The following is a 27,268-nucleotide window of genomic DNA, read 5'->3' as shown; positions in this document are numbered from 1 at the left end:
GTAGTACAGTTGGGCTAGAGTTGTAGGTGGTGGGTCACGTGGTACTAGTAGTATAGTGCAGGGGTTCTCAAACCGTAGATAAAGTGCCCATCGGCACAGGTATCCACCAGGGCAGGTCAGGTTGTGGCCTCCTGGTGGCGCTATAATAGGCCAATGTTAGGATGAAAAATGATATATGGACAGATCCGTCTTGAACACATGACTATAGAGATAGTGTGTAAGCCAATCAGTGTAGAATCTGAGAAATCCAACAGACTAGTCTTGATCACATGACTACAGAGATCATGTGGACCGATTTTCGTGAGATTTGGATGAAATCTGTGCGACTAATGTGATTTACAGAAATTGGTGTCGCTATAACCGGCAGATGTGGAGGGATGCAGGGACAATGTTTTTCCATGGCCTCTAGGGAGTGCGCATACATAAGTTTTATACAGATCGATGCAGTTATAGCTAAAAACAGGAATTGGCCTCCGTGAAGCTGATTTTGGGGGAAATAGTTTTGGAATTGGGGGCAGCGGTGGCCGAACGGTTTGCGGAGCGGTCTTGATATCGGAAGGCCGCTAGTTCGTATCCCCGGACCGGCACGTTAAAATTACCACAGTTGAAGTGCCCTTGAGCAAGGCATTGAACCCCTACCATGAAATGTTCTATGAGCAGGGCCTGGCTGTAAACAAGTTCTTGAGCTTAGTCCAGTTACCCTGGGTAAACATGGTAACTTTTCTTTGCTTTGCATGTCGTCCTCGGCCTAGTGGAAATGTGCGTGTATAATTTCACGGAAATTGCACACTGTGTTAATGATTTGTGCCATTTTTTCGAAACGGACCAATCGTGTGAGCTTTGGAAGGCAATCTTAGCCAATCAGGATGGAAGATGGGAAATGGTGCCGCTCCGTGTTGATTACATGACTATGGAGATAGTGTATATACAACAAAATGTATGGATAAAATGTGTACGAGTAATCTACAGAAATTAGTTTTGCCTAAATCTGCCTCATGGTGGCGCTTTAACAGGCCGTTGAGGAATATTTGGGGCAGAGGTTCTCGTTGGCATCCAGGGAGTGTGTGTGCAAAGTTTGGCATGGATCAGGCCAACGGTGCCGGAGATTAGCTGATAACGGACGGACGGAAGGACGGACACACACACTGACGGACGGACGGAGTGCAAAACAAACTCTCCCCAGTTGTCCAAGTGCAGACATGTCTAAATGCCCAGTCATCCATAAGTGTCCAGATGTCCATGGTGCCCACATGTCTTGTTAGTTGGTTTATTATTTCTTACAAAATCTCATGTCACTGCAATAATATGAATTATCCACTAGATGTCGTCAGGGCTTTTCTGAAATGTTGGCTGTTTGCATAGTATATAGGCCTACATTTCAGTCACAATTTAAAACATCTGCAAACTCAGTGTTCAGCTATTTTTGCATGACAATGTATAAAATAGGGGTTAATTGGTTAAGCACAATACAAGCATTCTCCTTCTGTCCGACAGTGACATGAATATACTACTACTATTATAATACTCAAGAAGCAGACCACACGCCAAAATGTTTCCAGTAGTTGGTTCTTTTATAGTAACAAAAACAGACTCTTTAGTTCTAACCAGTGCAGTCAATTACCTTACTGTGTAAACTGATTTTAGGTTACAATATACTGTATGTTAACATTAACAGATTATCGTAAATTATCATATTGCTATGCTAGTAATATTTGGCTCTTTAGTCCTGTTTATTTTGACATTGATCAATTAACAATGGGTTACACAGTAAGCAGCTAATATCTACATCAGTGTTTTATTTAAGTTGTTTCTCAAAGATACAGACAGCAGTGTACGTGAGGCACTGGAACAAAGATGTGACCACATCACAAAGTACCTCTTTTTGGTAATAGGTTATAGGTAATAGGCAATAGCCAGGCTCACTTTGAATTCAACCTTAAAAACAATAAAATCTGCAGTTCCCCTCGTTATTAATTCTCAGTTCTCAATAGCTTTTAATAGGATATGGCAACTTTATCAAAACAAACATTATGCAAACATGCTCAAACAAAGATATTAAATTGATTTTAACTTTATACAAAACTTGAATTGGCTTATTTGCTAATGATTTGAACCCTGTCCTGATTTGAACATAATGGACATTGGATTACAAATCTTTAGATCCGTGTACAAGTGTGTTTGTGTATACTGTACATGTATGAGTGAGTACTGGGAGAAGGTGTCTATAGGGATGTGCAGTTGACACTTGGCAGATGGTGGTTTAGGTAACACGGTATAAAGCACCACACCTCATTGTACACCCTACCTAGACTACCTCCTGTCTCACACAGAACAAAATCATTTTACTGCAAAACACAAACCCTATCTCTCAATTTCATGTATTTGATGTGGTGGATCCAGGAAGTCGTGTGTTGCTAGGTTCTAGTTGGGTTCTTAGCACTCGCTGGCACAGGCTGTAGACAAACAAGAGTTTGAAAGGTTACTACTTGCTTAACTTTTGGGTTAAATTTTATATCATACTTTCGGTGGTCCTCCACTTACACCATAAAATACACTCCAAATGATATAAGCAACTTTAGATTCATGAATTCATTTTTCCTTGCTCTCTGTTTTGATACCTATGGAACAGACAAAACATAATTCTCAGAGGGACAGTACATTATGAATTGCATCATGTATTATACACGTTCTACTGTATAGGTTGAGTGAAACAGAGTCATACATTCGACTATATATACACACGACTAAAAGTAGTACTGTATAACTCCTCCATGTTACAATAAATTAATACATCTGGAGACTACATCTGCCAGTGGCCTGCGGTTATTGTGAACCAATCTTAAATGTATTTCCTGGCATTGAAAGTAAAGGTACCTTTGTCACCGAGCATCTGCTGAGCATTGCTTTCTGTCCTCCTCCTGTACAGAGAGGAAAAGAAGAAAGCGTGAGGAAGTGAGAGTAATATTCGTCTAATAGTTATCTCTCAGAACTACCCGATAAAACCTTAATAGCTTATTGCAGATTACATCTAATCAGTTGTTGCTATCCATGTAGCAACATAATTTGTTTTAATTCTTGAATACAAATTTAAAGGTTTTCAAAAACCTTAGATTAGGTTTTAGAAGGCATTTTTAGCATCGGCCACAGGTCTAAATGGGATAATACAAATAAGTAGTAAATGTATTTCTCTATACTACCGAGTTGACAGTATAAAGTTCTCACCTCTTGTTCTGGTTGAATTTGCACCTGCAGTGACCACCTGGAAAAGGGGGAGAGTGGATGCAAGCTTATGTTAACATACTAAAGTTCTGAAGTGGAACGTGTTCCTCAGTCATGTGCAGGTCCTTTGGTGTGATCCATGGTCAGGCAATGCCCTCTTGATTGTTTATTGTATTACTACTACGCATATGATAGTTGATGATGCTGCGTGTTTGGTCGTGTAAATACTGTAAACTAATTTAAACTTTTGATTTGATTTATTTGTATTTTTATTTGTTTATTTTGGCTATCCTTGTTTCTTATTATGTTTCTGTGTTCATACTCATATCCATGAATACGTATTCTGTTGTTGTTGCTTGGGTTTGTATTTTATGTTTTCTGTGTTAAAGTACTGATCATAAAAAAAAAAACATACTAAAGTTCTGCAAAATTAAGCACAACTCAAGGGAGAGTGCTGCACTGTGAGATTTTGGCACTGGTGTGCAGCAGTCGTACTAGGCACAAGGCTGAGAGCCATACATCAGTGCCACTGTCTGCCAGTAAGAAGGTATAGCATGATCTTGTGTCTATTTTTGCAATTATACTACAGTTTCATAATTAACAATTAAGATTGGATGTCAAAACAATGTTAACCTAAGCATAATATGAAAGTATTTCACAAAGAAAAATTTGTCTTTCTAGTGCACCTAGACGCTGATTTGTAACTTGTAAGATTGGTCGCCAATTTGGTCGAATAGAACGAAGCCCTCAGGGACTATGCATGACGGGAACATTGAAAGTTGGAAATGCATGCTCACCCACTTCCAACTATGAAATACTGTTTGTCAGAGGACCTGTTGTACCCGTCTGTCTGCCTGTGTCCCTTTTATGACCATATATATATATATATATATATATATACGGTGATCTCTACACCTGTGTATGTCTGTCTGTCTGCCTCGCTTTTTAATTAAAACATTTCAAATGATCTTCAAGAATGTTCAATTATTTTTGCTAAATAGTGTAAATAGCAGATCTACAACACGTCGCAATGTGATGTTGGGTTTGTACATCGGCTACTTTCACTACTTTTGTGTGACACTGTCATACATTCTGAAAAAGAAATATGGAGAACAAGAGTTTTGGTCCTTACTGAACAGGATGGTGATGCCAATGAGACAAAGGACTGCAGCTAGAATCAGCCCTCCAACACGAAGCCTGTAGTAGTCTGCAACCAAAAGAAAGAGGACACGGTTACCAAATGAAGTGTAGTATTGCATAGTTCAGTGTAGCATGTATTATAGCAGCTGTACAAGCTCGCAATGTGTTGCAGCACAACACATTACCAAGTATAAATCAGCCATTATTACATAGTTTATTTGCTACATTTATGCCTTATTAGAAAACATCCAAATGAGATATGGGAGAGAGAGGCTGACACAGAGGTCTACCTTACTCGAGGGGCGCTCTTTTCCATTAGACTACCTGATATTATGACAATTATGAATCCAATACAGTGGGGAGGACAAACGGTTGAAATAAGAGATATTTGAATGTTCTGGTATAGTGTAAAACAGGGGTAACCAACCCGGGGTTCGCGATCTACCAGTCGATCGCGGGAACGTTTCCAGTCGATCGCGAAGTGTTAGACCCATTGGAATAATGTCAGTGCCGCTCGTCACATGCAAATTAATTTTGAGCAGAGCGCTGTGGCTCTGAGTTTGAGAATAGACCCCATCGTCCAAGGGTGTGTGTGCGTGTGTGGTGGGAGGGGTGGTATCTTAGCAACACTGAATGACCTGTCCCATTGGTCGTGTGCTCGTATCATGAGCCAATGGCTGCAGCTCTGAGCTTCCCAGTCCCAGACCCAGGTTCACATACTACACTACACAAGCCGTAAAGCGAACTGACAGGTACCATATTAGCAGCTGTGAGCGCTCTTCTCTTCTCGTGAAGAAAGCAGGACAGAGTTGTCAAATAAATCCCGCCGTCATTCATACTGTATTTATTCTCCGACCCGACATTAAAATACGGAACAACGTGCGTTCATTACGGGGCTCGTGACAGGCTGCAGACACAGATAGATAGATAGCGCCGCTGCTCCTTCAGTTTTCGTTGTTCGTTGTTATAATATTTTTTATTATTGGGATTTGATCATTGATGCAAATTCTAAACATATGGATGCAGCTGCAGAAGTTGTGTTGCTTAAAGGAATGCATAGTTGCGTTCTCCTCAACTGCTGCGCACTGTGCGTAGCAACAACAAAAATATAAAAATGAGAAAAATATACTGAATATACCAGTCTGCAATGCAAACTAAGTAATAGGCGAGTGCACTCCAGGGCATATGCAAAGGGAAAGAATGACTTCCGTCCGTGACAATAATCAATGCTACAGTTTGAATTCTGTACACATGCACACATAGAGCAAAAAATATGATAAATATGAAATATGAAAACTTGTTGAAGTACAACGCATGAGTCAAGTAGCTGCTTTTGTATCAAACCCTTTCCTCTTTACTGAGCCTACTGTCATTGAACTGCTGTCCGATAAAATGCAGGATGTGTTTGCATTAACTTCAGATATTTAAATGGAGATTATTGGATTAGTAAGTGACTGTCACCTGCAGGTCAGAGCTAAAGAGAAGGAATTTTGGTCTCTTGTGAGCAGAGAAGTATCCCCTGATTGTGTCGTGTGCACTGAAGCTGCATGCCTACTTTGGTTGCACGTACTTATGTGAAATGGCCTTTTCACAAATGAAAATAATAAAATCCAAGTTTAGAACTCGTATGACTGACTCACATCTTAATGACACCCTCAGACTGGCAATCACTAAATATGAACCAGATTTCAAAACGCTTGCAGATAAAGTGCAGTCACAGCAGTCTCATTAAAGGTGGGGTGACCCTGAGAGTATGTCACCATATCTGTGCAAATATATATGGTCATGTTATGCCTATGTCATTTGAACATCTGCCAATGTGAATATTCATTGAAATGAGAAACAAAATATTTCTAATACTAATTATTTCTAATTTGTCTTAATATTATTTGACATTGATAATATAACTTACTATAAGTATTTATTCTAATTTAAGCTTTAGTCTTTGTGTGGATGTGTGCACATGCATTGAGCCTGTCAGAAATAGCAAAAAAACAAGTGTTCTTTTAAGTTGTGTTCGCGAAATACTTCGCTTATGGGAGGTTTCGATCTGAGAAAGCGAGGTGCAGATATTCATTTATGAACTCACACAGGCATTTTATATGCACTGTGGGTTTAAGGCTCGTGACGCAGGCACCCAGCGCCTTAGGCGTATATAAGGCCTAGCTGCTGCGTCACAGGCCACTCGTTTTCCTTCTGCCACAGAGGTTGCATGATAACGCTAGCCAGTTATACTTTGGGCGATTCAACACTTCATAAACCGGGCGAGAGACAGGACTCAAGCTCCGTGAGGTTCCCTAGTAGTGTACTGGTTAGATTCATATCTATTTTTTAAAAGCAGAGAGAACTCTAAAGCTTTTCCTCGACGTTTAAATTAGTTTAAAACTCAGGAAACTGCTAATTTTACTACAAGCTAATTCGCGCGAGCGAAGCTACCTAGCATAGCTACTCTCACGGGCCTAACACCCGTCCCAGCTAGCTTAAACACACAGCTTTTTTCTCGACGTTAAACTGGTTTTTTATTCAGGAAAACTAGCTAATTCCAACAAGCTATCTTCCCGTTGGGAAGCTAGTTAGCCTTAGCTGCGCGGAATCACGGGCCTATTACCCGCGGCTCCGCTAGCTTATAGCTAACTTGAGAACAAAGGAACGGGTGAACCCGCTCTTTTTAAGATAGCCGTTCACTAACTGTGACGATAGCGAACAGAGGAACCCGCTCTTTAAGCTAGCCGTTCACTAAACTGTGACGATAGCGAAAAAGAAAACAAATGTCTAAGTTTGCTTCTACGAGAAGTTCGAGGGCGACAGACCCGACCCAGACCTGCCTCCTCAAAGGGAGAAGCAGTTAGTGCGAAGGGCCTCCGCGCTCCATGCCTAGACAGCGGGTCGACTGGCCACCGTTAGCACGTAGCACACCAGTGCCGCGTGCTAGCGCGGCTAACAAAGACAACACTGCATCCTCCCGGGTCCCGATAGCCAGGGCCGAAACCCATGACTACGGGGCCTGGGGAGCGAAGCAGAAAATGACGACCCAGCCAAAGCAGCCAACTGAGCGGGGGAAGTTACACGCTATACGGCATATTACCGTAGAAGAGTTTCCCCCCGCTCCATTGACTAGACCGCGCCAGCTGCTAGTCAAGGCTGCCGTGGAGCCTCGCCCGAAGCGCGCAGCACACACTGTCGTGCCTAGGAGGATGGCTGACCGCAGAAAATATTTTTCTATTGTCCCGGGCTCGCGCATGCTCGCATTGTTCGACCAGGGAAGCCCTGCTATATCCCGTGCGACAACATGGAGACCGTGCCCCGCATCACTGTGTCATCACAGCACCAGCCCGACGGCCGCGCTACGCGAGCCCCAGGCTTTGCGGCCTTCCCTCTTCCCACTACTACATCCAGCAGAGAGTATAGTGGTCTCGAACCACAAACCAAACGTTTCAGTGGGAATGTACACGCAGTTCTGCCCCTGTGCAAACCCCTCAAACATGGTGAATGTGCATGATTATGTCACAAATGTGTATGTTTTTTAATTCAATAAAAAAGTAACACAAACATCTCACTCAACGCCGTTCCCCAGACCCACTGCTTCCCTCAACATTACAAGGTATGTACATTGTGAAGCTAGGTTTGTTTAGCTGTTTAGCTAACATTTAAAAGAGGTCGGGTTTAACAACCTCGTTGGATGGTCGCTGCCATCCTAGCATTCTTAGCATTACTAGTCAGGCTGCTTTCAGGGTGGACGACGGACACAGAGGACGCCCCGGGACCGCTGGCCGCTGCTCTCCTCCGCCCTACAAACGTTTCAGAGGGAATGTACATGCAGCTGCTGCCACTGTACAGAACCCCTCAAATGTTGTTAGAATGTGCATAATTATGTCACAATGTGTATGTTTTTTACTTCAAAGAGTAACACAAAAACGAAAAACACAAGAACAACTTGAAACCTGACACAAGGGCATAAGCCCATACGTGGGGATTAACCCGCCTCTGGGACAGTTTTAAAACTGTCCCAGGCCCGGGAGGTCACGCCCAATTATTTTTTCAATTAATTGAGAAATTAACGGCCTGTCTACTGATGCCATGCCTCTACACGCCTAGGCCACTAGAGTGCACCAGAGCCTCACAGACAGAACCTTCCCCTAGAACGGGGGCTTCTCCTCTCACGGGCACAGGCCCATACGTGGGAAATATACGAGAGCAGGGGTCAGGACGTACCCCTGAATCTCTCCTCCCTTCAGGGGTCCGAGTTAGAGGGTAGTGGTCACGGACCTCACCCTCAAAACCGCAGACTCTAAAGACATTTCAAAGCCGAAAATTGTGCATGCTACTAGCCTCTGTACCATTTTCTGCATTTGTTGTTAATGTGTATTCTCTGTATTTTTTTTATAAAATAAAAATATACATGAAACAAAAACACGAATACGACCTGTAGGCCATAGGCCCATACGTGGGGAATAACCACGCTCTGTGACAGTATTATACTGTCACAGGCCGGGTAAACTACGCCCAATTATTTTCTCACCTCAATGAAAGAATAACGGCGTTTAATGGTAATGCCTCTACGCGCCTAGGCCACTAGAGTGCACCAGAACCTCACAGACAGAACCTTCCCAGGAGGACGGAAGGCTCCCTATCACCCGTTAAAACAGGTGTGCAAGACCCCATTTGCCACACACACCGCGGGTGCGGGACAATACAGAGGGGACGTGCACGCAGAAATGCCTCAGCACAGGCCCCTCAAAAGAGCACGATCATGTGCTTCACATTCAGCATGTGTTAATGAGATAATCGCCACAGACAGTACTGTTTAAAGCAGCTCTCATTCTCTCATCTAAAAGAAGAGAAACATTTGTCCCCATGCGCTCAAATCGCTAGAGGGCACCAAAGCCTCACGGACAGAATCCCCGGAAACAGAAGGGGCTCCCTGTTAGGTCATCAAGCTCAGTGCTGGATACTGGGAACTCCCCATGATCATGCGCACTATAGCAGAGGGCTAAAGGTTAAATAAAACCGCACACTCTCGAAGGAATCATCTTCTCGAGAGCAGACGGAGAGGATAGGGGCACATTCTAAAGGAGGAAATCGATTCCGTCCTGCAGAAAGACGCCATCTCAGAGGTCCCTGTCAACCAGTCTCTTAACGGGTTCCCCGCTATTTTCTGGTGAAAAGACAGGGGGCGGGCTTCGCCCATTCAAACCTCAGAGCCCCGACTCGATTTTGATGACTTTGGCTTCAAAATGCTGACACCGCCAGTCCTACTAAGCTTACTCCGCGAAGGGGACTGGCGCACGTTAAATGGACCTACAGAACACATACTTTCAAGGTCCAAACTACCCCCCCGCACAGGAAAAAATTCTGCGCTTCGGGTTCAAAGGGAGAGTACGAATACAACGTCCTCCCGTTCGGACTGTCCCTGAGTCCGAGAGTCTCTATGAAGGTTACAGCCACGGCTATAAGCTCCACTATGACAACAGGACATTCGTCTAGCAGCGTGCATAGACGACTGGCTCCTGTCAACAGACTCGCCACAGGAGGCGCTGTTGCACACTCAACGAGTGCTCAACCACCTCCACTCTCTAGGGTTCCGAGTGAACCAGGAGAAGAGCGTGTTAACGCCGACACAGTCTATAGACTTCATCGGTATAACGCTGGACTCGATTTCTTTCACGGCTCGTCCGAGCCAAGAAAGAATAGAGGCGATAATACAGTCCACGGCATCATTCAAAAGGGATCGCTCGATTCCTTTGCATGCATGCCTGCGGATGGCGGGGCTTATGGCCTCGGTGGTTTACATAATACGCCTAGCCAGGCTAAAATATGAGACCTTTTCAACAGTGGATGAATGCGTTACGCATACCCATGCACCGTCGCCGCCAGAGGGTAACAGTGACGTCACAATGCGTGCTAGCACTGAAATGGTGGGCGGACAGACGAGCCCTCTCAGAAGGCGTCCCTATGGGCAGACCTCTGACCAGGAAAGTCGTCACCACAGACGCCAGCATGTCTGGCTGGGGAGCCACATTGGAGGGCACTACAGCCAGAGGACTGTGGACAGGACAACTACTGTGCTTTATAAATAAAGTTGAGTTGAGTCCTGCCACATCAATTATCTGGAGTTGATGGCGGTGTTCCTCGCACTGAGGTGCTTCGAACCGCGCATCCAAGGTTGCCACGTCCTGGTCAGGACAGACAACACGACAACGATGTGCTACATCAACAAGCAAGGGGGACTCAGGTCCCCCCGCTTGCACCAACTGGCTCAGAAACTCACGTTGCGGTGCAACGCTCGTCTCTTGTCCATTACAGCGTGCCACGTCCCGGGTGTTCTAAACACAGGAGCGGACCTGCTGTCCAGGGGAGACCTCCGATACGCAGACTGGTCACTACACCCCGAGGTAGCAAACCAGATCTGGGGCAGGTTCGGAGCGCCCGAGGTAGACTTGTTCGCCTCAGAGCAGGACACGGAATGTCCTCTCTTCTTCGCCATAAGAGGACCATCGACATTGGGACTAGACGCTCTAGCTCACCAATGGCCCAGGTCCCTTCTCTACGCCTTCCCTTCACTGAGTCTCATTCTCCATACTCTGAACAGAGTGAGGACTCAGGGTCTGACGCTACTTCTAGTAGCACCAGCCTGGGGCGTGTGGAGGACGGAGATAGCTCCCCTCCTCTACAGCCGACCATGGAAGCTCCCTCTACGAGCGGATCTCCTCACGCAGGCGAAAGGAGAGATCTTCCACCCTTGCCCCAGGGACCTAGACCTATGGGTCTGGCCCGTGAGAGGGTGATGCTGACAGAAACCGGCCTCCCTCCGAATGTTATTGCAACAATTCAGAGAGCCAGAGCCCAGTCAACAGCAATACGCTGCGAAACAGCCTGGAGCGTGTTCGGGCGGTGGTGCTTCGAACGACCTAACCAGGTTATCCCCTTCCAAGCTTCAATAGTCGACATCCTGACATTCTTGCAGGAGTTCCTGGATAGAGGTCTAGGCCTCTCTTCAGTGAAAACCCACCTGGCAGCCATCTCGGCTTGCCACGTGGGCATTGACAACCAGACGGTATGGAAACATCTGCTGGTAAAACAGTTTGTGAAGGGCGTACGCAGGGACTGTAAGGTCAACAGGCCCCTGGCCCCCTCCTGGGATCTGTCACTAGTACTCAGGGCTCTAACCAATGAGCCCTTCGAGCCACTGCAGACGGCTGACTTAAAGTTTCTTACTCTTAAGACAGCCCTCCTAGTCGCTCTGACGACCGCTAAGAGGGTCAGCGATCTACATGCACTTTCGACCACTCCAGAGTGCATGAGATTTGACGACAGGTCAACCAAGGTCACCATCAAAGCAAACCCAGCCTTCTTACCAAAGAATGCTTTCTCGGTCTGCGTACCGGTGGACCTACAGGCTTTCCACCCTCCCCCCCTTCGCCACGGAAGAGGACAGGAGGCTGAACCGCCTTTGTCCAGTAAAGAGCGCTCCGCGCCTACATGGACAGGACAGGCCCCTACAGGATAGGCCATCAATTGTTCGTATCCTGGGGTGAAAGAACCAGGGGAAAACCTGTCACCAAGGTCACTATCTCCAACTGGATAGTGCAGGCCATTCATCTGGCCTATACCACTCAAGGAATAGAGCCTCCGCTTACGCTAAGGGCTCATTCCACGAGAGGCATGGCAGCATCCTGGGCGCTCCACAGGGGCATCTCGATCCAGGACGTCTGCACAGCAGCGAGCTGGTCCTCCTCCTCGACCTTCGCCACATACTATAACCTAGATGTGGCGGTGCCTTCTATAGCGCACGCGGTCTTGGGAGCAGCCGCACCATAGGTGGACTATAATAAAGTCCACCTTACAGAGCCCCGAAGGGAAGGGGACAAAGTCCCCTCCTCCCTCTATAAACCCAGGCTACCTGGGGTAGTCTCCGCCCTACCCCAATTAGCCACTAAGTGGGACCGGGCCACAAACCTGAGGTTTGTCCCCAGCCCTTAAATTATCCCAAAGTCCTAGGACTCACTGGCTAGTTCTGGATACGGGAGTTCATAAGGTCCCATAAGCGAAGTATTTCGCGAACACAACTTAAAAGAACATGAAGGTTACTTTAGTAACCATGGTTCTTTAAGTAAGTGAGCGAAATACTTCGCTGAACACCCTTCTGTCATGCTCTGTGGCAGAAGGAAATTGTTCGAGTGGCCTGTGACGCAGCAGCTAGGCCTTATATACGCCTAAGGCGCTGGGTGCCTGCGTCACGAGCCTTAAACCCACAGTGCATATAAAATGCCTGTGTGAGTTCATAAATGAATATCTGCACCTCGCTTTCTCAGATCGAAACCTCCCATAAGCGAAGTATTTCGCTCACTTACTTAAAGAACCATGGTTACTAAAGTAACCTTCATGTTTTTTCTAACACGTTTTAGTGGTAGATCTTGGCTTACAATTGGGAATAAAATGGGCTCTTGGGCTTGAAAAGGTTGGTTACCACTGGTGTAAAACATTACAGTGCAAAGTACTGTAAATAAAAGTTGTGTTCCTCACCACAAGATTTTCCATTTAACATAATCATTGACCTTGACCTAAACGGCATATATTATTTTTACACTTCTGTTTTTTATGTGCAATGCAACATTATTGAATAGAAAACAAAATAAATTACCAAAGGTAAATGGATCCACTTCCTCTGTAGTGATGCAAAGACAAGAACAGGGTGAGTTAATAAAATGAGAAATTCATCAATTAGGTCAAACAAACATGCAGACTGAAACAAGCAGTTCAAACTGAGATGAATGGGTTGCTATGGCCTAGTCTGATTTCCAAAATCAATAAGTAATGATTGACAGTATCCCACCAGCTGATCACTGCAGGCCAAGTCAAAACGGATCCATTTACAAGAAGGAGCATTTTATTTCATTAGGCTTTTCTTCCCCCCCCCCCCCCCCATCTTTGAGTAGAGACAGGAAATCTAATGAGGAATGTTACGAGTATGTGCCATTACAGTAGCCAGTCAGCTACCAGAACGACTCAACAAAGATGCATTTTAATTCTCACACATTTACGGAAAATAGGTGATGTGTTGATGGATTTGACCACCTGTCAGACATTTGGAATGACGGTACGCCCCACAACGGAACATTTTGATGAGGACACCTTGTCCTTGACTAACCCTTCTCCCACTGCTAACCCTAACTATAACCATCCATGAATGCCCTATGACTAACCTTAACCTCCCCCACCCTTAAACCGAACCATAGCCATCCATCTCTTATACCCAACATTAATCATCCCCTGAGTATTTTGATGTTAAGTCGTCATTGACCATGCTATTTCAAGTTGAGTGAAAAAGGCACTTGTGGAGTTGTGGGCAGTTCTAAAGTGTCTAAAGTTCTTGTCGCGTCAAATGTCTCACAGATATTCAGATGTTGCCCCAACCCGTCACTACAGTAGTATTATTTGAGAGTGAGAATGTGTAGATTTTAATCATTACAACATTGTACAAAGTATAGTAGACAGCATTTTCCCCATGATCAATTGTTTCGTCTGCATGTACACTCCAAGACCCATTATTAAAAGCAAACAATAGTTATTATTTGAATGAGGCAAGTGAAAAGCTGCAGCCTTACCTTGACCGCTCTGCTCCTCCGCAGACACCAGCGACACAACTGCAAAACATCAGAAAGGGAGAGAGATGCTTCAGAAGATTTAAAACACACTTTTGCTGATAATGTTTGTACTGGAGTAGCTTCCTGTGCTTTCAAAGTACTTTGGATTTGACGATTAAAGTCAGATAGGTTATTATTTACTTTTGAACAGGCTAAAACCTATGACCCCTCTATAAACACCTAGTCGTTTGTTTGTGGGGCTCACCTGTCATCACCACCAATGCACAGATCTTCCACATCTTCAAATGTCAGGCTGATTTACCTGGGGGAAAAACAGACATGGCATATAACATAAATACACAAAACAAATGACAAAGATCCTCTTACATATATTATATAAAATAAGTGAAATGATCTGCCATAAAGAAAGCACAACGTTTTATCAACAGGCTGCTTAACTGTCCTTCACCACTTTCATTTTATTGCTTGCACTCTTGTTTCCCTTCTCACAATTGTACTAAACCCTATTTTACATTGTGCATTTTTTACTCTAGCTTCATTTTATGCAGCACTCCTTGAACACTAAGCATATCTGAACCACCTTTCTAATTTACAGATTTTTTACTGCTCTTAATGTGTGTGTTGGGTTATTAGAAAAGTGCAAAATATATATGGATTAGGCCAGTTATTATTGCAGGAAGCTGTAACAGTAAATCAGGTATGCCCGTTTCTCTCCAGTTACTAGATCATTAATCTCTCCCTGTAATTTTACCCAAACTATAAAAGACCCTACTTACTTTATAGATACACACCGGTAACACAATGAGTGGATGTCATATTTTTATGCCCCATATCTTAACAGCCATGGCTTTGGTGTCCACTAATGCATGCTCACTTCAGATTAAGGTATTGACTGTGGTGGATGGTTATCTAATTTAACATTTGTGGAGTTGGTCACCTGACCAAAAGCGGTTAACAAAACTGGTCGACATGTTCTGTTGCCCCAACAGGGGCAGAAAACAAGGCCACAACCACGCTATTTACACACACTACAACTCGCTTACAATTCGCAAACCTGGCAACACTGCCCTGTGTTCATGCTGTTGTCAGAGGCCCGCCCCCGGCTCACACGTCACTATTTTCTCCGTCTCTCAGCTCGCAATCGGCAGCCATCTTGCTTTTTACTTCGATGCGCGAGTGGACATTTAATGCAAATACATTAATTATAGCTCCAGCAAGCAAACACAAACACCTCAACTCCATCTCATTGTGAATAAGAATTCCGAGGGGAAAAATAATTTTTGGAACGCCACTTTCACCCAGTATGAAGCTAAATGTGGAAGCCGTGTGTGTCACACCAAAACTGGTGACCCAGAGATTCCTGTACCGATTCTCGGGCATCTGGCCTGAGGCACTGCCTGCCAGTTGGCTCTGCGGCCGCTTTTTCCAACTCTCACTGATTTATCCAGCTCACACGTCAATCACAGTCACCAGCTCTCAGCCTGCACACACACGCACGTCTGTCTTGCGCACACGCGCGCACACACACATACACACACACACACACACACACACATGCAGGCTATTGCTTTTTATTTATATGGGCGAGTGGCAATTTAATGCAAATAAATTAATTATAGGTCCAGCAAGCAAATCATGATGGTCTGTAGGTCACAATTACATTCCGATTTTAGTTGTTGTGTTTTGTATGACATTTTGGCCAGTAGTTTTATATCTATCTCAGCTTTTGCCTGATAGCACACATGCTAACAGTGCTGACCACAACGTTAGCAGCATTTGATGACAGGTTGCCATAGCAACATACAGTGTGCGCAGACCTAACGTGAGCTTCTGGGACAGAAACTTGCGTTTTCATGACAGCAGCAGCTGCTGCAACCTCTGATAGCTACTGTGATAAAGATGCTAAAGCAACACAAAAAAACAACAACACGCAAACCAAAACAAACCAGGGTTGCCACATATCGTGGATGTGAGAGTGAAACAAGCAACCAGGTCTATAAAAATGTTAATAGGCCAGTTCAAAGTAGGTAAATCAGAAATGGTCCGGAAATTAGTCTTAAAATAATCAATTATAGTGTTGACTGTCAAACTTTGTTGTCTAATGTTGTTTCAGACCAGTGGAACTCAAACATTTCCATGTCAAGGACTACCAATAGATAAACAAGTCCAAAGTAGCTTATAATGATCAGACTTGGCAACACTGTCTCTAGGTTGAACGTTCTACTTTACAAGCTCACACATATGAAATATGTTTTTTTGAATCTTCAAACTGAGACATATTTTATGATAATACTGTTAGCAGTCATCATACTCCAAGAGCATACAAATGGAACCAAATGGACCCTGATTTTCCCAGAGAGCAAATGGTATCAAATGGGGGTCTGTGGCCTAATGCATTTCAAACTGGGGGTTCTTGGTATTATATTCTCTGCATATCTTATCAACTTGGGGTGAATATTTCACCACAATACTTTACTGAATATTTCACAAGAATATAACACAAGAGTCAAATGTACGGTCAAATGTAATCACAATATAGGCTACAGATGTAAATATTTATGACACAGTAAAATGTCGAAAATTAGTGCTATCCCCCCCCCCCCACACACACACACACACACACACACACACACACACACGACAGGCAAGGCTGTTGTTTGCATCGTTAGCAGGCAGCAGCTACCTTGGCACTGCTCTCTGTGACTGTAGTTGTTTCACCATGTTTGCGTATTTATGAGAAATAAAAAACACTTTCTGTTATTATTAATACTTTATAACCCATCCGTTACTACATATGTGCAGGGCACACTACTGAGAATTTCCTTCTTCCCATATTGCGCTGCAATGTAACTAGGATTCGCCGGCCGAAGGCCGGCGAAATTCTAGTATTAACACAGGAGAAAACAACATTATCTTCAGTCCAGTCCCAGTGGAACAGATTGATAGGAGCGGTGTGGGTTTGTGTGAGTGTGTGCTAAACTGGCTTGTACCAGCCAGGAGTCAACAGAGGCATGATGCAACATCCTCTGTTGTCATCGTCCTATGTTGAACATGCACTGCATGCATTGTATGGAGATGTAAAAGAGAGGAAGGAAATATAAATCTCTTATTTTTGAATAAAGAGGGGCAAAGAAATGTCCACAAAGTCGTCTCTCTCTGAGGTCTGATGTTGCATTGATGGGAGGGTTACTGGTCTAGTAGGGGCTAAATAGAAGACCAACGTTTATCTGTTGAACGGTTAATATTGCTGATAAAAACCCATTTGACAGTCACACATTTTGGCTCTGCGAGCCTGTAGAGTTTTTGTTGTCTTCCACTGCCCTTAGTACAATAAACCATTTGTGGACAACCGGCGGTAAAATCATTGAAAATGTCATTAGTGTGCTTTCAGCATTCCAAGGCTATTTTTGTCTGTAATGTTATAACTGTAGCCAATGGAGAATTGCGCACCGTCTCTCTGAAACTTATGGGAGTGGCTTATAAACTTTGCTTTTATATTACTACTAAAGAAAAGTTCTCTTTTCTCAGAGTTTCCTCTTGAAGCTGACTAGATACCATTCTCTGTGATATCCTCCAATATGACCAGTTTAAGTTCCTAACAGCGCTAGGATAGTTGCTCAATGCTCAGGCTACATGCTATGCCAAACACTATGCTGTATCCTTCAGCATATAGTAACATGGGCGTAGTGAGGAAAGCATGTCTTTAATAACAGACCAGTGATTTTCCACTTATAGCACTTAAGTGAAATACAAATAGAAGGGCAAACAAGCATTTCACACTGACAAATGGAATGTTCTGGTGCACAGACATGAACCTTTTCTGACACACATTAAATCATGTAATGTGTGTAAATGACAGGTTTGTGGTATAACTGCCTACTAGAACTAGCAGCAAGTTGAGCAGAGCAAAATAAAAAAATAAAATAAACATTTTTTACATATTTGGCATTTCTACATCATTGGATATGCGTTTCATACTTTCATTGAATAAATATGGGATGCCGTGATAAAGAAAGAGATGGGAAGACGTATACAAGGTCTGTTGCTTATTACTACATTGTAACAGAAAGGCCTGAGTAACTCTTTCTGCAGGCATCTGACAAGCAACCTACCTACCTACCTGCATTATGTGAATATCTATACATGTAAATATCTAGTCAAAGCAGCTTAGGACAGGTAGATGTCATTCAAATACAGTCCTACATTCCCCACTATACTATACAACCATATTCCACTCAACGTTTAGCTAGTCATTTGGGAAATAATCTGCACGTAAAGTAAACACTGTCTGGTATATTAGGTTTCCCCTGAGAGAATAAATAAAATGCTTAGTTTTAATTGAGTGTAAGAAATGAAATGATTTCTTACACTCCTAAACTAAGCATTTTATTGCGCGAATTATAATTATCAGAGGAAGTCACATGTCATGGTTGTACAATATTGCCAAATATGAGTGAATATGTTGAAAGTAAAATACTTAACACACGTCCCCTAGTTTGACCAAACATTTTACTACTTTGAAAGCACATCTAAATAAGTCATAACGATCTAAATACGTTCTATGGAGAGTATAAAACAAGGTGTCTTCAGTTTTCACTGTTGGTGGCAACTGGCAATGGCCTTTAGTGTTTGGCAAACAGATAAACGGGGAGAGGGAGGGAGAGGAGAGAGAGAACAAGAGAGAACATAGGTGATCAAGAGAATCCCTCCTGGTGCATCTCCACAGTAACCCAGGAGGAGCCTAGAGGAATGTGGAAGATGGGAAACAGGCCAGCTGAAGGCTAGTTTAAATCACCCAACTTAGGGAGAGAAAGAGATAGAGGCAGAGGAGAGGACAGATTGGCAAAACGTCAGACGGGCAAAGATCAGAAATGGGAGAGGGAGAGAAAGGACACAACAGGCAGACAGAACAAAGTGAACTAACGACACACTAAAAGAGCAAAAATAAGGTAGGGGTGAGCACAACAAAAGGAAAATAAAAAGAATAAAGAAGGCAAGGAAATAACAAGTGGTCTTCTCATTCCAAATTGAAGATTGCATAGTAAAGTAAATGTTAGCATAGGGTGGAGTAGGACCAGCACTTCACATACTATAAAAGTGTCCTATAACAGTATAACAGAACAGATAGCTCTCATATTGGTTATGCATACGTTCCACACAGGTTCACAGATAGGTATTTTCGCCACTTAGTCTCTGTTCTTCCAATAGGAAACTCTATTGAGGCATCACCACACGTTCCCAGCAGTGCCACTTCTCAGGTCCCACTTTAGTCTATAGATAAAGAGGGCACTGTTCCGTCCCCGTCATGCCCCTCTGCCTGTCTCTGCCTGTCTCCTTCTCTTTCCGGCTGTTGTTGCCTCTGTGTCTTTGTTTGCCAGTATAACTTTCTGTCTCTCTCTTTATGATCCCTCCATGAGAATCTTAGTTAGAATGAGCCATTTGTCTCAAATCAGCCGTTTCTCTATTCCTCTTTTGCAAACTCTCATTTGTTCTCCCATCACCTCCACTATCCTCTCATCACCTTTCCCCTCCTCTTTTCTGCCACTTCCATCTTTGCCTGATCTTCAATCTTTGTTCATTTCCTGAGTTGTCAACTATTCCACAATCTCCAAACGAATGCTAGAGAGTCTAGAACTACACTTCCAGAAATCAGAACAAGGACGATGGCATCGGTCTGTCATTTTCGTTCAAAATATATTTTAAAATATTAACATTTTATTTGATTGATTTATATTAGGATGCATTTGTGAGACTGTAAAGACGAAATGGAAGTGGTAAGGAGACTTCATATCCGCTTTATCACTTTTTCATGATCAGATCGAGCTTCCGTGCTCCGGACTGTATGGCCGGAAGCATTTCAAAATTGTAGGAGGCAACAATCTGGCCATGTGAGGCTAAGGCAAAAACCACACCAATGGCAGTTGCAAGGAGTTAATGAGACTAGTGGATTGTTTGTAGTTTGGGCCTAACGTATGTGTAAGTATACACATAGACTGACATAGTATCAGTATCAGACTCTTATGCAGACAGAGTGACTTATACAAGGTCAATACAAGCTCAGTAAAATGGTAAATGGTAAAAAATGGCATGAAGGAAGGCAAGCAACAATAGGGCAAGTGGCCACGGGATTAGAATACATACAGATATGCTATGACGGTAACAACATTCCTAGTACAGTACTAGCTAGATGCATGCATGTGATGCAGGTGTCCAGACGTTCTTAAAGTGTGGTCTGGGTACAACTGTTGCTGTTGTGATCCCTGAATTTCCCTTCAGGGATCAATAAAAGGTTGATTTCATCTTGTTAGCTTCTGTAATACTTGGTTTAATGTGACACTTGGTGTCATTTCATATTTACCCTCCACATACACTGAGGACACGTGTGTTTAACCTACATACTCTGCGTGAGCCGAGCAAAATTAATACTAAGAATTGAACCGTTGAGTTGAGTGTTGGTGTGCAGTATACAGTACATGTGTGGTCAGGTTTTGTGACGGTATCTGAAACGTACACGTGTTCCTTCATTGTGACGGTATCTGAAACGTACACGTGTTCCTTCATTGTGACGGTATCTGAAACGTACACGTGTTCCTTCATTGTGACGGTATCTGAAACGTACACGTGTTCCTTCATTGCATTACAAAGGCAGCTGCCTATGCTCAGTGGTATGTTTTGTTCCTAAATTAGCAACACTACATTCCTGTGTCCAGCAACCAGCCATCATATTATCCTATCCTTTATGAGCCATACACACAGACTAAGCAACAACTTGTACGCATGCTCACACACAGTATGCACATAGAAAAAATGCAGGAGACTTTGTGCCGTCTGCAGATCCTCCAAATATTCCTGATGTGAGTAAGGTGACCTTCACACCAGAAAGCTTTACTGTGATTAAAACGAATCCTGCTGCACATTGTCCGAAAGTGCGCTTCATTTGGCAGGTGTGAAGGCTCATTGGAATCCTAATGCGCATCAAAGAACTGCATTCTACTCTGCCAAAAAAGTAAAACAGGGGTTTCGCTTCGCTTCCAATCGCACTTGATTTCGATGCGGTGCAGGTGGGAATGCAATCCGTAGCAAATAAAGGAAATTAAGCAAACTATGTGGCGGATAAGGAGCTGCACAGTTGGAGGCGGAGAAGATATTCATTTTACGCAAAGATGTCCCATTACTACCGTTAGGTTACCATGTGACGTGGTCAAATAAGGAGACCGAAGCCCTCATCGAAATATGAGGACGAGCACATTAATCTATTGCTTAAGGAAACACATAAAAAACACTGCAGTGTACAGAATATTCTGTCTGTCGTGCGTAAACATGGAGGGCTGTCACTGTGTGTGGGGATCCGAATGGAGACTTTCTTCATCTTGTTTAAATAGAAATACTTCAAAATTAAAACACATGTTTAGCTCAGCATGATTTATAAACTGTATAGCTAACATGGCATATGCATAATAATTGTAGGCTATGGTGATCGGATTATCGGCGCTCCAGTCTCTGCAGTGCCTCGTTCATGTGCCCAAAAGAACAGTGGCTGGCACAGTGGCACACACACACACACTGCATCCGTTACCCTCACTTTACGCCAAAGTCCTAACTATTACTCGAAGTATATTTAACACCATAGCTTTCACTGTGTATTTTATGAATTGAACACATTTATAAAATTCCCTGCTTCGTTTCCTTGCTGCGCTTGACACAGCCAGTGTGAAGGCAAACCGCAGCAAATTAAATATGCAAGAATCGCAACTTCTCCGCCCATTCGCATCGAGTCTACCGAAGTATTAGGTGAGAATGTGACCTAAAATAGCGTACGTAAAAATATAAGAGATTTTTATCTCAGAAGAATCCCTTTTAAATTACAGTGTAAATCTTCCCTGTGTTCCGAGAGAGAGAGAGAGAGAGAGAGAGAGAGAGGGCAAAGGAGAGCAGGAGGGAGGAGTGAGTGAGTACTAGTACAGTGTATAATAGTAAGTGCAGAAGAGGAGGGTGTGTATGGAAAGAAGTAAAATGGAGGGATGAACTCTGAATGCAAGAGAGGAGTGGAGCATTCTAGAGTTATGAGTCAGACATGCTAGCCACAAGGTTACAGTGAGCAGCTAACAGCAGCCTTCATTCTATCCAGCCAAAAGCAAAGATCAATCACAAAGCGGTTCCATGATTGGTCAAATACAACACAAATGACTAGAAGTCTGAGACCCTGTTCTCTTTCAAATGTTTCTAAAAACAAAGCAAAAGCAGTTAATACTTACTTACTTTACTGTAATGTCACTTGCTGCATTCATTTTCTTGAATGTGAATATGATGTGCACATTTGGACACAATTCATGCAAATGCTATTGCATTTAGTTTTAACTGTGCATATCGTGTTTCGAAAAAGGAGCGAATGCATCACAAGTAGACCCACCAGTGACACAAAATCAGCAATGTGTTGTTGCAGGTTCTAAATCTGTGTCACAGTCACAGTCATATGAGGAGATGAATCTGTGCCAGTCTCACCTGACAGGTCTCTCACTTCTCCTCCCACCTCCCCTCTCTTGGATGTTGTCGCTTTTCTTTTCTCCTTTTAGAAATCATGGCGATGTGAGGAGGTGATAAAAAGTAGTTAAGCCTTTCTCACCTGATAAATTAAAGACGTCTTTCTCTGCATGTCTGGCTGTCTTTCTACAAAGTTAAATCCTCAGCGTTCATTTTGTAATGCTGAGAGTGTACACCTTATTGGGTTCATTTGATGACATTTTGTACTCTCTCTGGGTTACAAATGGATAAGCCCAAGGGATTTACTGTGTACACTCTCTCTCCTCACTCTCTCAACCTTGTCTTTTTAAAGAGTGGTGATCATGCGAGTGTGAGTCTTTACATCTTTGTGAGGAGTATGTGCAAATATATCTCACTGTTTGTTGTCTCTGTGTAGGTGTCATGGCTGTCATGGGGCTCATATAAGGGGAACCCTAAAGCAGTCATGTATAAGGGGGTGCCTTACTGCCTTTGACACTGAACAAAATACTCAGAATACTGAAACTGAATGCATGCATTTGCACACACAAAACAAAATTCACACCTGTGTGAAGTGAGGAGCGCTCTCATCATACATCATATAAATCACATTCCATCCTCAGCCAATCAAATCATCACAAATAGCGCCCGTCAAAACATCTCAAGAGTTCATTTAACTGAGTGTAAAATCTAAAGGTCCAATTACCAACCAACTTGCTGAGAACCGCACTGTGCCTCAACATGTTTATCAATAATAACAGCAACATCCGTCTGTTACATTATTATATTGCAAGTTTTATGTAACAGCATCTTTATCTGACCTCGTCCTGATAAGTCAACCTACTAACCTTGAGCCACACACACACACACACACACACACACACACACACACACACAGGCAGGGTTACAGACTACAGTATGTAGTGTAGACATGCACACTCGTTCAATTAAGAAAATACATGTACAGAACGAATATAACTTCTAACCCTATGGACCATGGCTATTTAATGTACTTACAATTCTGACCAGAGAGAGAGAGAGCATGTGTCACCCTCTGGGCTGACAGAGTCCTTAAAGGGACACTTCACCCTTTTTGCAAAAACATATATGTTAATGACGTTTAGAAGCTTTAGAACACTTTCCTGGGGGTCTTTATGTGTGTAATATGTGGTTTTAGATATTTTAGATTGTAGCAGTGAGCCTGTTGTCTCTGATGTCATGGACACTGGTCTCACTACCTTCCTGGACTACATGTTGTCTCAGTAAGACAGCTCTCCCCCCTATCCTAAGGAGGAGCAGTGCACCAAATCATTATGGGAATTGTAGTCCAGGAAGGTAGTGAGACCAGTGTCCATGACATCAGAGACAACAGGCTCACTGCTACAATCTAAAATATCTAAAACCACATATTACACACATAAAGACCCCCAGGAAAGTGTTCTAAAGCTTCTAAATGTCATTAACATATATTTTTTTGCAAAAAGGGTGAAGTGTCCCTTTAAAGCAGGTGATTCCCGTAGAACCCTTATTCTGTTGCATCTCCCTGCCAACAGCTGTCTTCACACCAATTACCAATCTATTTACAAATAATCCTAAACTGTGCTGCAAGTAACTATTGTGATTGTTGGCTATACTAGGCCCATGCTTATGTAAGGGCTGGCCATCTGTTACCTGTGTGTACCCCTGATTTCTGTATAAACAAAAATCACACCTGTGTGAAGTGAGTGGTGCAACCCTGTGTTCGAGTTACCGTGTGGAGGTCCCCAGGGGGTCCCTCTACTGTACTGTCACTCCCAAAATCATCATATGTATAGGTGTGTGTGTGTGTGTGTGTGTGTGTGTGTGTGTGTGTGTCTGCACAACAATGACACTTTGTTGTGAAAACCAACCAAACGCTATTTTCGTGCTCGGACAGACCCAGCCAGGGACACAGCCAGCCAGCCAGCCACAGAGGCATTTGCATGTTCTCCCCATGTCCCCTAGGGTAGGTACTAGGTACCCTCACAAAAAAACATGCAGTAATCCTGGTCTCTAAAATCCCTCCCCCTGGCCAGCCGGGGAACCTGATGGAGGGGAAAGGAACAGGTCGGAATAACGTGTTCCTTCCACACGCTACGTCCAGGCTGGGAAACTCTCCCCCGTCAGCTGAAAAGAAGCAGCTTGGACTCCTCACTCCTCATGCCTAAAAGGAGGCATGAGGTCCCCCCCCCAGGTTGGCAGAGGAAGTGTAGCCACCAGGATTACATCAAATAATTGACACTGGGTGAAAAAATGGGTTGCAAAATCGTGGGATAAAAATGTGTACTGTATGTGCCAACAGGCGGCAGTAGCTCAGGAGATAGAGTGGCCACTTGGGAATTGGAAGGTTCCCAGGCCAAGCTCCTCCTGGCTGCATGAGAAAGACCCTGAACTACTAACCCTAGGCTAAACCTAACCCTACCTTGTATAGTTGCTGCCACCATGGATGAAAAGTGCTATAATGTAAATGTACCCTTTGTCAAGTGGTGGAAGCCTGGAAGGGGACCACAACATTTGCTCTTATGCTGACCAGAATGTAGTATCGTAAGTACTATAAATCACTAAGCCATTGTAATGGCAAAGGACCTAAATTCCCAGGATATTATGTTCCCCAGGACACGCAAAGGGAGTGCTCGTCTTGTGGCCAATGCCGCCAATTGGTGCGGGAGATCTTGATACGTGAGGCGTATACCTGTACAGTACTGTACTGTCACTGTACTGTACTGGCAAACCTGAAAGCATCATATATACAGTTAATACGTGCGTGTGTGTGTGTGCGCGTTAGATTGCGCACAGGTGGTGAAAAACAACCATGCTGTTTTCGTGCTCATACCCAGCCAGGCAGGCACCCACCCTGCCAGCCAGCCAGCCACCCACGGGAGTGGTTGCACCACTCAAAATTACATTTATGAGACTTTACCAAATTGTGTTTACAGTGTTAACATGTAGTCTACTGAACTGATGATTGAAATTTGTTTCACCTCTCAAGATGGCGCCACCTGCCCACTGAACAAACTCGGTTCCTCAAGCTATTCTGTTTTTACGGTGTAGCCTTATTAGGAATTTTTTCAGGTGAGGCATGGGGCTGGGATGGAGCAGATAAAAGTATATGATTTCAAATGTATTAGTTTAAAATGTGAATATGATGCCTTTATGCAAGGGGACTTCTATTTCCCATAGGTTTTCTAACGTTTAATAATATGTCACTAAAGTCATCATTGGTAACTAAGATATCAGTGTAAAAACTTAAATTATGATGTCAGTGTCATCATGTAGGCTACTGCCAGCGCCAGCCAGACATCACGCGGTCAAATATCACGGTTTCCGTTGGCCGAACGCAGACGTTCAGAGCACGAGCGAGCATTTCTTCCTTCAAATCCCAAACTGCTAAGTGTAAGCCAACTGTGATGGAAACCATTTCAATGCGATACAAACTTTTATCTTATTGATATTAAGTATATTCAAAGCGCATGGATATGCCATACAGGCTCAAGTTTCAGGTTCTATTACGCACGTTGGCACGCTGGCTGGCTGGCGCACGCACTTCCATTGTCTTGGCACCGCTTTGCTTTCCTCCATGTGGAAAGCCTATGGTGACGCGAGTTTAGCGCTGCTGGACTCGTGCCGTGCCCGTGCGTGTAATGTAGGCTACAAAATATTCAATCAATGACTATAGTTTGTATCCGGAATCCTGTATGTTTTTTGTTCGCACTCATTGTTGCATTCAATAATGGTGACAATATTGTACCAAATCCAAAAGAAAACCAAAATAACAACCGCTTCTAAAAAAGGGGGAAAAAAACAATGAAAAAAAATCCTATTCGAAAACCAGTGGGATGGAATTTGTAACCAGGAAAGACGCACTAAGAAATAATGTTTTTCTTTTTCAAATAAACTTGGGAGACATCGTGCCCTTGACAAACTAAAACGGTATATCAAAACATTTACAACAGCATCAAGAGAGGAAAAAAGAGCGACATTCATACAACAATACATGTATTCACAGTTTTTTCTTTTTAAATTAGCCTACCTCCGATAGGCGTTGAATCGGGACAGGAGATCCTGCGAGTTGGGAATGAAATGAGGAAATCTCGGGCGTCTTTGCTTTGCAACGCACAGTTACACAAATGAACTCCTCAATCGCTAGTAGCTAGTCTCTCTCACAACAGTATGCCAACACCCTTCCCTTCCACTGTGTGACGTTCAACAGGTTGGCTTGCTTTTAGAAAGGGGCTGAGTTCATTAGGAGTTTCACCGGCGTGGGGGCTACTAAAAAGTTGTTTGCATAATCTGATCCACGGTCAGTTTTGTAATCCAACCAATAACGGGCAAGACATTGGGCGTTGAAGGGGATCCTACTGAGTCAGGATTCGATAGGGGGAGTAAAGAGAATAAATCACATTTGTTAGTCTGACTCTCCTCTTTTATATATCTTCGTGAACGAATGTATATAAATAACTATGATACGATGTAGAGTGGTTATTAATTCGCTCTCTATATCTGAGAAGACCAAAAAACATCCGAAGGATAATAAAAAATGTTTATAATTGAGCACTCAAAAGGGTTAAAAATGAGGAGAGGGTGGATAAAAATCAAGGTACTTTATTTAGAAAAGTTAAAACAGCCAACATGTTTCGACTCACAGAAGTCTTCATCGGGGCAGGTATGATGCCCTGAAATAAAGTAGCTCTACCTTGATTTTTATCCACCCTCTCATTTTTAACCTTTTTGAGTGCTCGGATCGCAGCCTTTTGTTCTAGTATTCCAGTCCCACGGATCTTTATAGC

The 27,268-nt window shown here is 43.4% G+C and overlaps 1 protein-coding gene across 2 annotated transcripts; it reads right to left on the bottom strand.

The window, feature by feature from the left end:
• Window positions 1-1,550: 1,550 nt before the first annotated feature.
• fxyd3 (FXYD domain containing ion transport regulator 3) lies at window positions 1,551-26,727 on the bottom strand. Of its 2 annotated transcripts, XM_080767955.1 has the most exons (9): window positions 26,512-26,727; window positions 14,209-14,265; window positions 13,965-14,003; window positions 13,001-13,024; window positions 4,352-4,426; window positions 3,223-3,259; window positions 2,875-2,918; window positions 2,542-2,618; window positions 1,551-2,453 (listed from the first exon to the last, which is right to left on the bottom strand). In XM_080767955.1, exons 2-8 carry the CDS (start codon window positions 14,240-14,242, stop codon window positions 2,590-2,592), a joined length of 282 nt encoding a protein of 93 aa, XP_080624081.1. In that variant the 5' UTR covers window positions 14,243-14,265; window positions 26,512-26,727; the 3' UTR covers window positions 1,551-2,453; window positions 2,542-2,589. The 2 variants fall into 2 exon arrangements, with proteins under 2 accessions (XP_080624081.1, XP_080624082.1); XM_080767956.1 differs by lacking the exon at window positions 2,542-2,618 and having other exon boundaries at window positions 26,512-26,713.
• Window positions 26,728-27,268: the final 541 nt, after the last annotated feature.

This window comes from Protomyctophum bolini, assembly GCF_963924005.1.
Source record: "Protomyctophum bolini genome assembly, chromosome: 7".
Lineage (NCBI taxonomy): Eukaryota > Metazoa > Chordata > Actinopteri > Myctophiformes > Myctophidae > Protomyctophum > Protomyctophum bolini.
This window is presented reverse-complemented; position numbering and strand designations above follow the sequence as displayed.